The sequence below is a fragment of the Centropristis striata genome, chromosome 1, assembly GCF_030273125.1.
Source record: "Centropristis striata isolate RG_2023a ecotype Rhode Island chromosome 1, C.striata_1.0, whole genome shotgun sequence".
Taxonomy (NCBI): Eukaryota; Metazoa; Chordata; class Actinopteri; order Perciformes; family Serranidae; genus Centropristis; species Centropristis striata.
Genome location: NC_081517.1, coordinates 30,751,229 through 30,764,616, shown reverse-complemented (window position 1 = coordinate 30,764,616; position 13,388 = coordinate 30,751,229). Strand labels below are relative to the sequence as shown.

General features: G+C 40.1%; 2 protein-coding genes across 5 annotated transcripts; both read left to right on the top strand.

Moving 5' to 3' along the window:
• The first annotated feature begins 2,111 nt into the window (after nt 1-2,111).
• LOC131968246 (D(1) dopamine receptor-like) lies at nt 2,112-4,528 on the top strand. Its single transcript, XM_059329044.1, has one exon. It carries the CDS (start codon nt 2,132-2,134, stop codon nt 3,497-3,499), a length of 1,368 nt encoding a protein of 455 aa, XP_059185027.1. The 5' UTR covers nt 2,112-2,131; the 3' UTR covers nt 3,500-4,528.
• Nucleotides 4,529-10,846: 6,318 nt separating this feature from the next.
• On the top strand, nt 10,847-13,173 carry LOC131967407 (intelectin-like). 4 transcript variants are annotated; one of them, XM_059328689.1, is made up of 8 exons: nt 10,853-10,932; nt 11,182-11,262; nt 11,377-11,535; nt 11,701-11,948; nt 12,206-12,364; nt 12,492-12,609; nt 12,818-12,921; nt 13,009-13,173. In XM_059328689.1, exons 2-8 carry the CDS (start codon nt 11,184-11,186, stop codon nt 13,156-13,158), a joined length of 1,017 nt encoding a protein of 338 aa, XP_059184672.1. In that variant the 5' UTR covers nt 10,853-10,932; nt 11,182-11,183; the 3' UTR covers nt 13,159-13,173. The 4 variants fall into 4 exon arrangements, with proteins under 4 accessions (XP_059184636.1, XP_059184672.1, XP_059184627.1 ...); XM_059328660.1 differs by lacking the exon at nt 10,853-10,932 and adding an exon at nt 10,953-11,105; XM_059328653.1 differs by having other exon boundaries at nt 10,847-10,932; nt 11,182-11,535.
• The last annotated feature ends 215 nt before the right edge of the window (nt 13,174-13,388 follow it).

Genomic DNA, 13,388 nt, shown 5'->3' with positions numbered 1-13,388 from the left:
GTGTTGAACATAAAATATGTCTTTGTATAGTTTTCAGTTGAATATATGCAAAAAAAGATGCGCAAATGATCAAAATCATTTTTTGTTTTACACAATGTCCCAACTTAAAAATAAATAAATACACACATATCTAATGTGTATATGTACTCAGCAACCATTAAACAAATACATTACATTTCAACAACTTGTATCACTGTGTGTGTGTGTGTGTGTGTGTGTGTGTGTGTGTGTGTGTGAGAATTTGTGAGTAAAGTTCATTCACTGTCCCTCAGGTTATGGCATGTTGATGCCTATTGAGCAGCAAGATATGCCTTGTCTTCTGGGAGTATTTTTTTTTATATTAAGTGTTTATTGAGCTCTATGAAATCTGAGATGAATTTAAAGTAAATGTCCCATTATAAAATGTTTCTCATGTCATTAAATGTTTTACACTTTAGGAGAAAGTGCATCTCTGACTCCGCCTTACCTGTCGAACAGTGACCACATGTCCTTTTTTTCTTTTGGCTGCCAGAATGTTTTGTGTCTCCCTGTTTGACAGCCAGTCTGACAGTAGATATATATTCTGCCAATTCATAATCTCTTTTAAGAGCCAGATAACTTTCTAATTTACTTTGGCTTTTACTTTCCAGTGTTGCAAACATATTCCTTTACATTGTGTTTTACTGTATTGACTCTGATTGGTGTTTATTTAACTGATTTCTTGCAGCAGAAACAAGTTGTGGCACATCATCACCACTGAATTTTTATGGAGCAATTAGCATGATTCTACTTATTAAATCATTACTGATCTATGTATCTTTTGGACTTAAAAAGTTCACATCTAAAGAAATGTTTGCTTAGCTGGTTAAACTGACTGATGCTCAGATAATGTCGTGTTTTTTAAATTTCATTTTGAATTGATGTCAGGTTAGCAGTTTAGATTAAAAGATTAAAATATAATTAAAATAACAGTGATGTCTCCACTGCAGGATCCAAGGTGTGCTGATCTTTATGGTAGAGGTTTTTGGCCAGGCTCCAACTCCCAGTTGGCGTTGGTGGTAATTAATAATGTGAAGCTGAGGATGCTCTGATGAACAAAAGGAGCATGGTGGGAACAGTGGAGGACAGCAGGATGCAGACGATGCTGTCTGATACCTTCGGTGCTTCTAACTTTAAAACAGATATATTTGATAGTTGGAAGAGAAGTAGCTTTGCAAGCCAAAATATTTTTTCTGGGAATATACCCTGAGAATTTAGTTGTGTCTCAGCAAAAGTCACTTTTTACAAGCCAGGAGGATAATCGTATTATTGTGGAAAAGTATGAACACACCTTCTAACGGCATGTGGACAAAGGAACTGATGACCTCTCTAGCTTGGCGTCCACTCACTTGTATCCCTGAGGGGTCAAAATGCACTTTGAGTCGTGCTGACATGGGTTCATCTCTGGAGCACAGAAATCAAGTTTCTCTTCACAAAGCTCCCCTAAGAAAACACACACACACACACACACACACACACACACACACACACACACACACAGTATAGTTATACTACTGCATATTATTTCATTACATTATTATTACTCCTGCATGAATGACAGAAGACTTATCTCAATCTTATCTCTCAGTATTAGTTTTACTTAATCACAGAGCTGAAATGCAAAGCACTTTGTGTCTTTGTTCTAAAAGAATCTGCTTAATTGTTTCAAATTATTGTAGTCTTAGGTAGCCCTCGACTCAGTTTAAAGAGCCCAAATATAGACCCACTAATGGCACACCTACTGAGTGGGAATTGGGGGAAATGGGACAAAAACAACAGGGAAACGGAGGGAATATAAGAACGCATGCTTAATGAGAGTAAGTTAACACTGAGATAATTATAATTTGCTCGACATGTTTGTCTTTTCTCAGATGTAAAAACCTCTCTCTCAGCGCCTCTCTGCGCTGTGCTGTCAGCAGAGAGTACCAGCTGGTGGTGCATGTGTCCCCAGTAAATCTGCTCTGCGCTCCGAGCAGCAGCACAGTCAGTCAGACCGGAGCAGGACGCGCGCTCTCCACTCTCTGTGTCTCTTTTTCCTGGTAATGGTGCGACTGGATGCTTTTCTTTGCTTTTAGTTGAAAGGAACGAAAATGGCCGCGCTCAGGACCAGGCAATGAATAACACAACCGGCTTGGCACCGTTAGGAGCCGGCAGCCGGGAGGAGTTACCGGCGCACCGAGCTTTAACGGGCTGCGTTCTGGCGCTGCTTATCATTTGGACGCTTTTTGGCAACTTCACTGTGTGCGCAGCTGTTTGTCGCTTCCGGCACCTGCGCGCCAAAGTGACCAACATCTTCATCGTGTCCCTGGCTCTGTCGGACCTCCTGGTCGCCGTGCTGGTGATGCCGTGGAAAGCCGTAGCTGAGGTGGCCGGTTTCTGGCCATTTGGGGAGTTCTGTAAGACCTGGCTGGCCTGCGACATCATGTGCTCCACGGCCTCCATCCTCAACCTGTGCGTCATTAGCGTGGACCGATACTGGGCCATCTCTAGCCCTTTCCTCTATGAGAGGAGCATGAACAAGAAGGTGGCCTTTGTGATGATTGGCGTGACCTGGACCGTCTCCGTGGTCATCTCCTTCGTCCCCGTGCAGCTGAACTGGCACCGCGCGGGGCTCGGTGATCCGGACGGAGAGGATTTGGCGCTCCACGGCGACCGTGTTGACGGGAGCTGTGACTCCAGCCTGAGCCGCACATACGCCATCTCCTCCTCCCTCATCAGCTTCTACATCCCCGTGGCGATCATGATCGTCACATACACCCGCATCTACAGGATAGCCCAGATGCAGATCCGGATGATATCTTCCCTGGAGCGAGCGGCAGAGCACGCGCAGAGTTGCCGCTCGGACGCACCTGAACTATATCCACACCTGTGCACGGAAATCAGCGCATACCAGTCTCGTATGAGTGTACATCGGGATTCTCAGCGCTCTAATCAGTCCCACGGGGAGCTGAAAGTCTCCATCAGGAAAGAGACCAAAGTCCTGAAAACTCTGAGCATCATCATGGGAGTTTTTGTCTGCTGCTGGATGCCATTCTTTGTCCTGAACTGCGCTTTGCCCTTCTGTCCCGGACCAGAGGCACCTGGGGCGCAGCGAGGCCCCCACTGTGTCAGCGAGAAAACATTTGATGTCTTCGTGTGGATCGGCTGGAGCAATTCGTCCCTCAACCCGGTAATCTATGCGTTTAACGCAGACTTCAGAGACGCCTTTCTGCGCCTGCTGCGCTGCCGCGGGCGCGGCTGCTGCGCCGCGGTGAGCGCAGCGGTGGAGACGGTGATGGCGAGCAACGAGGCCGGACAACTGAAGCAGGAGAGCCCACTGGACATGAAGCTGGACGTGTCCCGTGCCACGAACACCAGGGGCAGCGAGGACAGCGGGAACACCACGGTGACTGTGTTTTATCACAGAGCGACGTGCCCGGAGCAGGCGACGGACACCGAGGAAAATAAAGACAAAGACAGACTGACGCAGATACCCATATAAGTGACTCTATTTATTCCTATATGCGGGTTCATAGAGCAGGATAAACATGCAAATAAGGTGGATAGAGGTCACATCCAGCCCCAGCTTCAGGGACAGGAAACAGAAGCAGTGAAGCTCAATGTCTTTATCAGTCACACATTCATGTGACCAGAAAGCAGCTTCATGTACAGAAAAATGAAATATGTGTACATAATAATTTTGTTGAAGAGAGTAGATGTATTTTTTATTCGTTGATGGGAGAAAGAAAGCTTGTTCACATGGATCACTGTGTTTACCCAACAAAGACTTTGTACTCTTTGTAAAACGCATTGTGACATCTTTGAGAGCTTGCAAAATTCAGTGCGAGATCTACTTCTCCTTCAGCAGGACAAATATAGACAGGTCCAGATCTGGGTAAACAAAGCCAGGCCCATCAGCAAGATTAAGATAAGATGTTGACTTGTAATACATTTTCTGTAGCTGTAGCCCCAAGTAAAATCATAATTTATTTATTTTTTAATTAGTGGCACTAATTTAAGTTATTTTCTATAAGAAACAGCCATAAACTCTAAATAAAGGCTGGTCAAAGCTGGGTGCATTCATATTTTTGTTCAGTATTAGATTAGAATTTATGTTGTTATGGATGATTCACATTGCTGAAGTAACTATTCCAATTTCAATAGTGTTCTCAGATGAAATGTAACTGCAAACAAGGTAAATATTTCTCTAATTTTACTGAAAAACACTGACATTAAGATTTACCACTGAGGGAAGGTATTGTTTGCTTCCATTCATAGCCTCTCTCCACCACAGAGAGACAGCCATCAGAGGTCAGGATTTCTCTGACTCTCTAGAAATGGGATTATGTAACTAACTCACATTAGCACCCGTCAGCTGTGCATCTTGTATGGATGCACTCTGCACTCTGTTTCCCCTCTCTATCCCCTGAAAGAAACAAACATGAATAATTTGTAAAGGTTGTTCCTGTGAAAGAAGCCCTGACCAGTGAGAACAGAGGCTTTTACAGTGACAACCCTGCCCCCTGATGAACTCTCCACAGATTAACATCTGTTCATTTTTGTTTAATGAGACCTCCTTGTTAGTGTTAAATATGAGAGTGTGTTACAGCCTCAAGGAGCCACAAGCCTTAATGGTGCTGACAGGAATCATGATTCCATCCTGAGCTGCAAATATTTTGGTGGTTGTTATTAATAAATTACAAGATGCAAAGAAGTAGTTCTTTTGAGAAATACACAAATATTTTCTTTCTCGCAGAGAGTGAGGTGAGAAGATGGAAAAAAAATCTCTGTCTGGTTAATGTAAATTTACAACCAGCAGCAGTTTAGCTTCGTTAAGCACAAAGACTGGAAACAGTCCAATTAGCTCATGATTACCCATAACACCTCTCTCTGAGTAGATTAACACAGATGCATGTCTTTGGTGCATAGCAGAGTGCTGCAGGAGTCCAAAATTCAGAAATGACTTATAAGTTGTGCACTTCCTGTTCCCTCATCTCAAAGTCAATTTTTAACCTTTTTTTGTTTGATGCCTAAAATAAGGTTAAAACACGCAAAAGATGATGCCTATTCAGTCCAATGAGAATTGCTCGCCTGGCACATATGCCAAAAAAGTTTTCTAGCTTTGGGCTTACTTCCGCGTTAGGTGGCTCACTGAATATGTGCACTAATGTTTCTACCACTGGCCCTGCCTCCCTCTCTGCATAGATTTAAATATATTTTCCATAGCTCATGGAAAGTTTTATAAAAATAAAACCTCCATGGATAAAAAACAATTAAAGAGAGAGTCAAAACTGATCTTGTTTGCACTTTGAGGTACCCAGTCTCTTTTATAATAGTGGTCTATGTGGAAAAAGCTTTTCTGGCCGCATGGGAATCTTTTATTAAAATATTACAATATGTTTCTGGTCTTTGTGCTAAGCTAAGCTTACCAGCTGCAGGCTTCACATTTAATGTAAAGACACAAAAGTGGTATGGACCTTTTCCTCAAACTCTTAGCATGAAATGTCCCAAAAATGTCTCCCAAAAATGTGAACCTATCCTTTAAAGTATATAACATATGGATCAGTGCAGTAAGTAATAGACAGTCTTTATATCTAAAATGTATGCAGTTATCACATTTTATTTGTTAGGACCAGTGAGAACATGCTCGTGTTTTTTCTGATTATGCAGGAATGAGAAAACCCAGAGATGATGCAGTACACTGTATGACTGTTTGCAGAGGGGAAGCGTGTGCAGCCTTTTGGTACTCGCTGTGTAATGGGCTGGTAACCTACATAGGACGTCCGTCAGCTGTAGGCGTCTCCAACTGTAGGTAATGTAAGAATAGTCACCATACCAAAGAGGATTAATAAAACATAGGTCAAATACATTTTTAAAAACGTGCCTCCCATTAACAGCCATTACATGTAGGTTACTGAGTGAGAAAAGTCATTACAGGCCTGTTGAAGTGCAGTTCAGATAGAAGTGTGTCTCTGAGGAATGATAAAGTGATTACATCTATTAATATTGACTGACTTATAGCTGTCCTTGTTTCATTCTTCCTCCCTCTTCAGTGTCATGTCAACTTAAAAGGAGCTCACGTAATTTAGGCTGGTTGTGTGGCCTGGGGAAACTTTTAATGGGCCACACCTGGCCGCCCTCACTGTGTGAGAGTTAAATGAGCCCTCCAGGCTGCAGGCAGGAGGAGAAACACAGAGAGAGACAGGGACTGTGGCCCAATAGTGATTTTCATTTAGTAAGGTTCCTTACTGAGTGAAATGACCCAGAAATATCTAAGTGGGAGCATGACAAGAGCTGGTCAAATTCTCTAAATTCTAAGGAAAGGAGATTCAGTGCACCCTGTCTTAGCATGGGTCATCTCCATGAAATTAAAGAAGGTGGTGCCATCCCACAATTCCTTACAGCAGCAAAAGTTAAAATGAGGACTCATTTGGCATTTTATTACACTTTAAACCTTTGTAATGATGTAATTTACTTTAAATGGCTTGCCCATGTTTATACAGCATGCATGAAACATGGATAAGAATGTGGCAAAGGTAGGAGTCCATCTCCGCAACATTGAAGTTTTATCTACACTATATGAAAAAATGGACATAATCACTTTGATGTCAGTCATTGCTTTGTGGTTGTGCTTCGTGGACTGAAGTTTGGCATTTTGGCCATCACCATCTTGATTAATGGCGCCATATTGTTTTTTTTTGCAGGACAGTGTAGGCACAGAATGTTACAGGAGCTGGAATGAGACGACATCATCAGCTGCAAGCTAGCAAAGGACAATCATTCTTATAAAATTTAAATAAACAGCCGACTCCATAGACAATATAAAAAATGGACGTAGTCACCGTGACGTCACAGTGACGTCACCCATTGCTTTGTGGACTGCCCGTTTAAAGCATCGAGTTTGGCGTTACAGTTTTTTTTTAAACTGGGAGAGACCATATTTGGACTGTTGAGGCACAAGGACGGGTGTATTTAAAAAATAAACTGTTTACGGTAAAACAAATGTATGTTACTTACCGGAAAGGTTGAAAAGCGACTCTTTGGACTGTCTTATAGTACAACTGAATGCTGAACGGACACAGTGCTGTGGAGGTGGACACACATAGTTTTGCTTTGTTTCTCTCCTGATTTACAGCTCGCTGTGTTAGCAAGCTGTCAATCAAAGATAGCCACGCCCAAAATCATAAGCTTCTTTATCATCTATTTTCTTCAAAATGGGAACATTATTTAAACAACTAACATAATTTTGTGTGTTGTATGTATGTAATGTTGGCACAAGATTTTTTTTTAGGTAATAAATCAAGTGAAAAGTAGTTTAATTTGGTTTTGATAGGACCAGAGTGCTTTTGCAACCACTGTTGGCGACCTCTGTTGGATTTTTTGAAAGATTGCAGGCTTAAGGCACTCCAGGTTTGCTCCACCGCTCAGACCGGGAGGTTGCCGCTTGGTCGACTCCTTAGAGACACTGATGAAGTGACAACACACTGTGAAAGGTCAAAGCTGAAGATGAAAACACATTGCACTGTGGTAGCACATGTCAATCATATGATAACCACACGCCCTGCTGGCCTTTACAAAGAAAAAGGCACTTCTGCGTTGGCTTCACTGTTCAGACTCAGAGGTTGCTGCAAGGATCTTCATGACTTTTTTCTTAAGTTTGTAGAATATGATTTGTAGGACGGGACATCTCTGCAGTGCCACTGTACTTAATCCAGAATGGCATTTGGACACATATTTTGCCTGACTCGATATTACACTAGTCCACATTTTTGATTTTGATCAAAGTTTATTCATGGTTCAGACCTAAATCTTATCCAACAAAAAATGTGATTTGTTATGTTATACATATTGAGTGATGGATTTGCTTTGACCTCCCACATACTGTCTTTTCTCCTCTGATCCAGTTTATGAAGTCTTGCCGTTCAAAAGGCCTTATAATCTCCTTCAGTCATTGCATTGTATCCTGCAATAATCCTGATACTCCTGAGACAGAGGTCCCTGAATTATTACAAAGAAAACATTTAATCTGATTTAGTCCTGACTTTCAATCGTCTATAAACACACAACTGTTATATGAATGATCTTTTATGTATATCCCTTTATGTTTGAAAAACCTGCAGAGCAAGTCTGAGAGGTGAACACTCTGTATGTGTGTGTTTTATTTATGAGTGTGTGTGTTCAAGTCAATGAATCTGAATGTTTCCGGCAGAAAAGTGAATTAGGTCAGATAAGAAACGGAACAGCAACGGCAGGAGGGAGTGTGTGTGTGTGTGTGTGTGTGTGTGTGGGAGAGAGCGAGCTATAAACTATGGCTAAAAGAGGCCAGAAGAAACATGAGGATGTTAGTGAGAAATATGGGTATTTTTAGGGTTAGGGTGCAATGCAGGTCAATAAACAGGTTACAGGTTAACCTAAAAAAAAGAGTTAAATTCAAGCACTTTTCAAGCACTTTCAAGGTCCTTACAGTAAACTGTGAATGTTCAGACTCTGGAAGCCTTTATCTAAATTGTTGCTATCAATGCAGTAGGTAAAAAATAGTTTGCAGAATTTCTTTATGCCCACAGTGATCTCCATATGTATTTCCCTCTGTTTATTTACCAGCTGTACATATTGACTGATTGTATTCTTTAATCGTGATTATTAAATGCTTTCTAATTGATGAAACACAAGGTTATGTTGTAAACCAAAAATATTTCAAGTCACATATTCAAACTCAAGCATGTTCCTAACCTTGAAATTTTTTTAAAATTCAAATTAAGCATTCTCTCAAGACTTTATACTAACCCTGTAACAAAAGGACAAATGAACTCCTTCCTCCTGGCTCCTATTGCTCTCAGCCACTGGAAATGCACTATTTAAATGTGAACATGGCCCAGAAACAAAGCAGCCTAGCTTCTCTTTAACTTATTCAATAAATAATAACTTAAATTTAATCTAATTTGCAAGAGGACAGCCTTTTTTTCCACTTCTTAAATATTAATCCTTTATATAATATCACCATCCAAAATTAAGGATATTAACTGTTTCTTTCATCTCTAGTAAACAGATATTTTTAAAGTACTGTAATTATGCAGCTACATAGGTTATTGGACATCAGAAAACCATGGATACTATATTTTAGATAAGGTCACTCAAACCATGACATATAATAAAGACATGCAATACATTAACAATTTGATTTTTTCTAATTTCTACATGGGACAAGTTCAAGACAAGGGTGGAAAGAAATAGCTCTGTTGGTTTTAAAGTAAGAAACTTAGAGAGAAAACACACAATAAATGGGAAAAAACAAGCCACAATTATTTTTTCCAAAAGGCTTCCTTTACAAGAATCAGATATCTGCAGCAGACGGCCACATGTGGTCGGTGCAGCTGGGAGTGCGCAGCTGGCTGCCGGTTCTCATTCCTGCTGCTGCGTGAAGCAGTTGAATTATTAGTGAACGCCTCTCACAGTGTCCGTCTAACCTCTAAAAATAGATCAAAAGACACACACACACACACACACACACACACACACAGAAAAAGAGTAGTCGTGGTTTGTATCACAAAATGATCCTGACATATTCAAGAGAAAAGTGAAATTCGGTTGCAGAAGTCAGAACCTACTCACACAAAAAATGTATTTGTGAATGTACAAAAACAATATTGTGATTAGGCAAACAAGATATAAAAAGCCATCATAGAGAATAAAACTGTTTCTCAGTCAAGATTTGTGACTTTTTTGGTGAATAACTATTCATGTACCACAACCACCTCCCTGTGTGTACTTTGTCGCTCTTTATACTACACATACGATTTTTACATTTACAGGGTTGCCCAAAAAGTTGGAATAATTTTGTTTTCAGACACAATCTTCTGTTAATTGTGGTTTGATTATATTGTGATATGTTTGGAAGAGATTGATTAATAAAGTTTTGAGAAGATACACTCTTTATCTGTCAAGAATAAATCACATTGTCACAATCATTTCATGGAAAGAGATAGAAAATATTTTATTCCAACTTCATGGGCTTTCACCACAAAAATATTGTTTTGTCGCACACAGAAATGTTCTTTATTGTATATAAAAGTAAGGAAAAATATACACATACAAAAAATATGTTCACCAAACATATTTCTGATGCACACACAAAAATTGTCTTTATTTTAAATATATGTAATAGAAATCCACACGTTTGTATTAAAAAGTATTTGCAATTTTTCTCAGAAACACATTTAGATGCTGTTACATTTAGAAATAGACAGTTGAACATGCATTTACTAACTGCCTATCATTTGTGAACGTAGTACACAGTAGCTCATAAAGATGGAATAAAATATATATTTTTTTACCTCTTTCCATGAAATTATTTTAACAATGGGATTTATTCTTGACATATAAAGTGTTTATCTTCTCAAACTTTAAATAACAAATCTCTTCCAAAAATATCACAATGAAAATTAAATCACAGTTAATAGAGGATTGTGTCTGAAAACAAAAATGATTCCAACTTTAGCTTGACCGTGTAGTAGTAATAAAATGTAATGTAATAAAATAATTATTAATTAAAATAATAAATCTCTAAAGATCCTGAGCCAGAGCAGAATCATTTGTGGGCATAGCCTCTTTGGAACAGTATCTTCAATATATTCAGACACAAAGAAGTCACAACATGTTTTTACCTCTAACACGTGGCCATATTGTTGTTTTGGATCATTTACAGCAGTACGTAGGCACACGGGCGGTCAAAGGTAAAGTGCAGACAAGATGTTTCTGAGTCACAACAACATAACAGAGTACCTTTGGAATCATGGTGTGTGTATTTAGTTTATTTTCATTAAATGATTTACTTGTACCAGTGGTGTTCTGGTAAGTAATAAATAAACATTGGTGAAATATTAACTCTGAGATTGAGATAGCAACAAAGACTCATAAACAAGGACACAATCAACACAGGTAGGAAGCAGATCTTTTGTCTTACAAAAATAGGTGCTGAGAACAGATTTCTGAAAGTCTATCGAGTGCTGTTGAAGCTTAATGTACTAAATAAAATAAAAATGTTGTTCCTTGATGGTGGTTCTGAAACCTTTCAGCGTAACCTGGAAAGAACATTAACACAATGAAACTGAGTAAGGGATAAGATACTATCTGGTGCAAATGTACCTCTTTAATGTGAAAATATATTTAATGTTTTTTTTTCCACAGACATGTTTCACCACACACTTTTGTTGTTGTTGGTTTTGGTGGTAGTGGAAGATGCTTCCTCTGCATCTACTTTACAAATAGGTAAAAACAACAACAACAACAACAACAACAACAACAAACATATCTCGAGATGCATACATCACTACTATCTAATTTTCCAATTTTTACCAAATTTGACTGTACTTGCAAATGAAGAGCTCACCCATGCGGAAGACACAGAGGACAGAGAGGACACTGAGACAGCTCAGAACATCTCCAGGTCAAACTTTGAACACTTGGAGAGACTGAGCAACAGGTCCAGATATGTTGCGAGGAGCTGCAGAGAGATCAGGGACAGATACAATGAGCAAGAAGGTAAGCAGGCCTCACCTGTATGAATGTCTCTATATGCAATATCTGGACATCAAACAATACTGATGTGTTGCATTCCTCTCAAGCACATTTTGAACAAATATTTTGCTGATAGCCAAACATTTTGCATGCATCTTCACTCATTTACACTATGTGTAATATTTCCAGACGGGTTGTACTACCTGACCACTGCTAATGGCATGGTCTACCAGACTTTCTGTGACATGACCACTGCAGGAGGCGGCTGGACGCTGGTGGCGAGCGTCCATGAGAACAGCATTTATGGAAAGTGCACAGTGGGAGATCGCTGGTCGAGCCAGCAGGGCAACAATGCTGATCTGCCAGATGGAGACGGGAACTGGTCCAACAGAAACACCTTTGGAGCAGCAGAGAGTGCCACCTCGGATGATTATAAGGTACACAGACAGACAGTAGGTTACTGTCATGATAAATGCAATATTGCAACACCATGCTACGACAAGCCAACCACAGTGGGTAGCAAGCAACTGCCACAAGCTATTTTCTCGTTTCTTTCATTTTTTTACAGGCCGTTCTTGTTTTAAGCCACAGTGCAAATGTATTGAATGTTAAATGAGCCTAAATTAATAATGAGTGTAATTTTGCGGGTTCGAGATCTACACCACAATGAGACAATCATGTGTAATTTTCACAGAATCCAGGTTACTATGATATAACAGCAGAAGACATGTCTGTGTGGCACGTTCCCAACAACTTCCCACTGGAGCACTGGAACCTGGCCGCCATCCTCCGATACCACACTGTCAACCGCTTTCTGGGCCTGTATGGAGGGAACCTCTTTCAGCTCTTCAGGGTAACCTGGTTATGTTAAATTATAACTTTGGTAACAAATGGATAAAGTATAGAATTATGACAATAACACTAAAATCAGTAGGTCTCTAGGTTCATGCTCTCATGATGATACTATCACGTTCTTTCAGCAATATCCAGTGAGGTACAACATTGGCTCCTGCAGCAACAGAGGGCCAGCTATTCCCATCGTGTATGACCATGGAGACAGAGAGAGCACCAGAATGTTATATGGACCCCACGCAAGAGGTAAATGGAGATAGCATAGAGGTTTTTCACCACGGTATATTGATGTGGATATCACATATATGTAATTAGTAATTTAGTAACATTTCCCCAAAATAATCACACTATAAACTGCAAAACAGGAGTTATTTAATTGTGACTTTCAAGGTTAAAGGTTTTTACCTGAATTATGTTGCCACTCATTGAGTTATCTGCACTGTTTTTATGAAAGGGGAGTTTGAACCAGGTTTCATCACATTCAGAGCAATAAACAATGAACGTGCAGCCATGGCTATCTGCTCCGGGGTCAAGCCGACTGGATGCAACACTGAACATGTGAGTCAGACACTTCTGCTGTCAGTCAGTCTACACAGAACATGATACACAGTTGAATAATACTGTTGCCTTTGTGTGTTTCTCCAGTACTGTGTAGGAGGAGGTGGATATTTCCGGGAAGCAGCCCCTAATCAGTGTGGAGACTTTCCATCATTTGACTGGGGCAGATTTGGTGATCAAGGCTGGAGCGCTTCCAAAGAGATAACTGAAGCTGCTGTTTTACTGTTCTATCGCTGAGAAGACTTACAGATTATGGCATGTGTGTCTAGTCAATGATAGCAGTTGTCTAGATGTTAAGTCCAGGCAGGTTTTTATTTTTTATAGCTCCTGATCACATCATGTCACATATGTTACAGAGCATGAGAACTAGGGATGTCCCCAAATCTGAATACGTTATTTGGGAAAGCACAAAAAAAGTGATGGAAACAGATATTTCTTCTATCTAAAGTGACAGTTATTATTTAATG

Coding starts and splice junctions, on each gene's coding strand:
- LOC131968246 (XM_059329044.1), top strand. CDS start 2,132: ATGAATAACACAACCGGCTTGGCACCGTTAGGAGCCGGCAGCCGGGAG.
- LOC131967407 (XM_059328644.1), top strand. Junction 11,949..12,205: donor CCACCTCGGATGATTATAAG/GTACACAGACAG, acceptor TAATTTTCACAG/AATCCAGGTTACTATGATAT. Junction 12,610..12,817: donor ATATGGACCCCACGCAAGAG/GTAAATGGAGAT, acceptor TTTTTATGAAAG/GGGAGTTTGAACCAGGTTTC.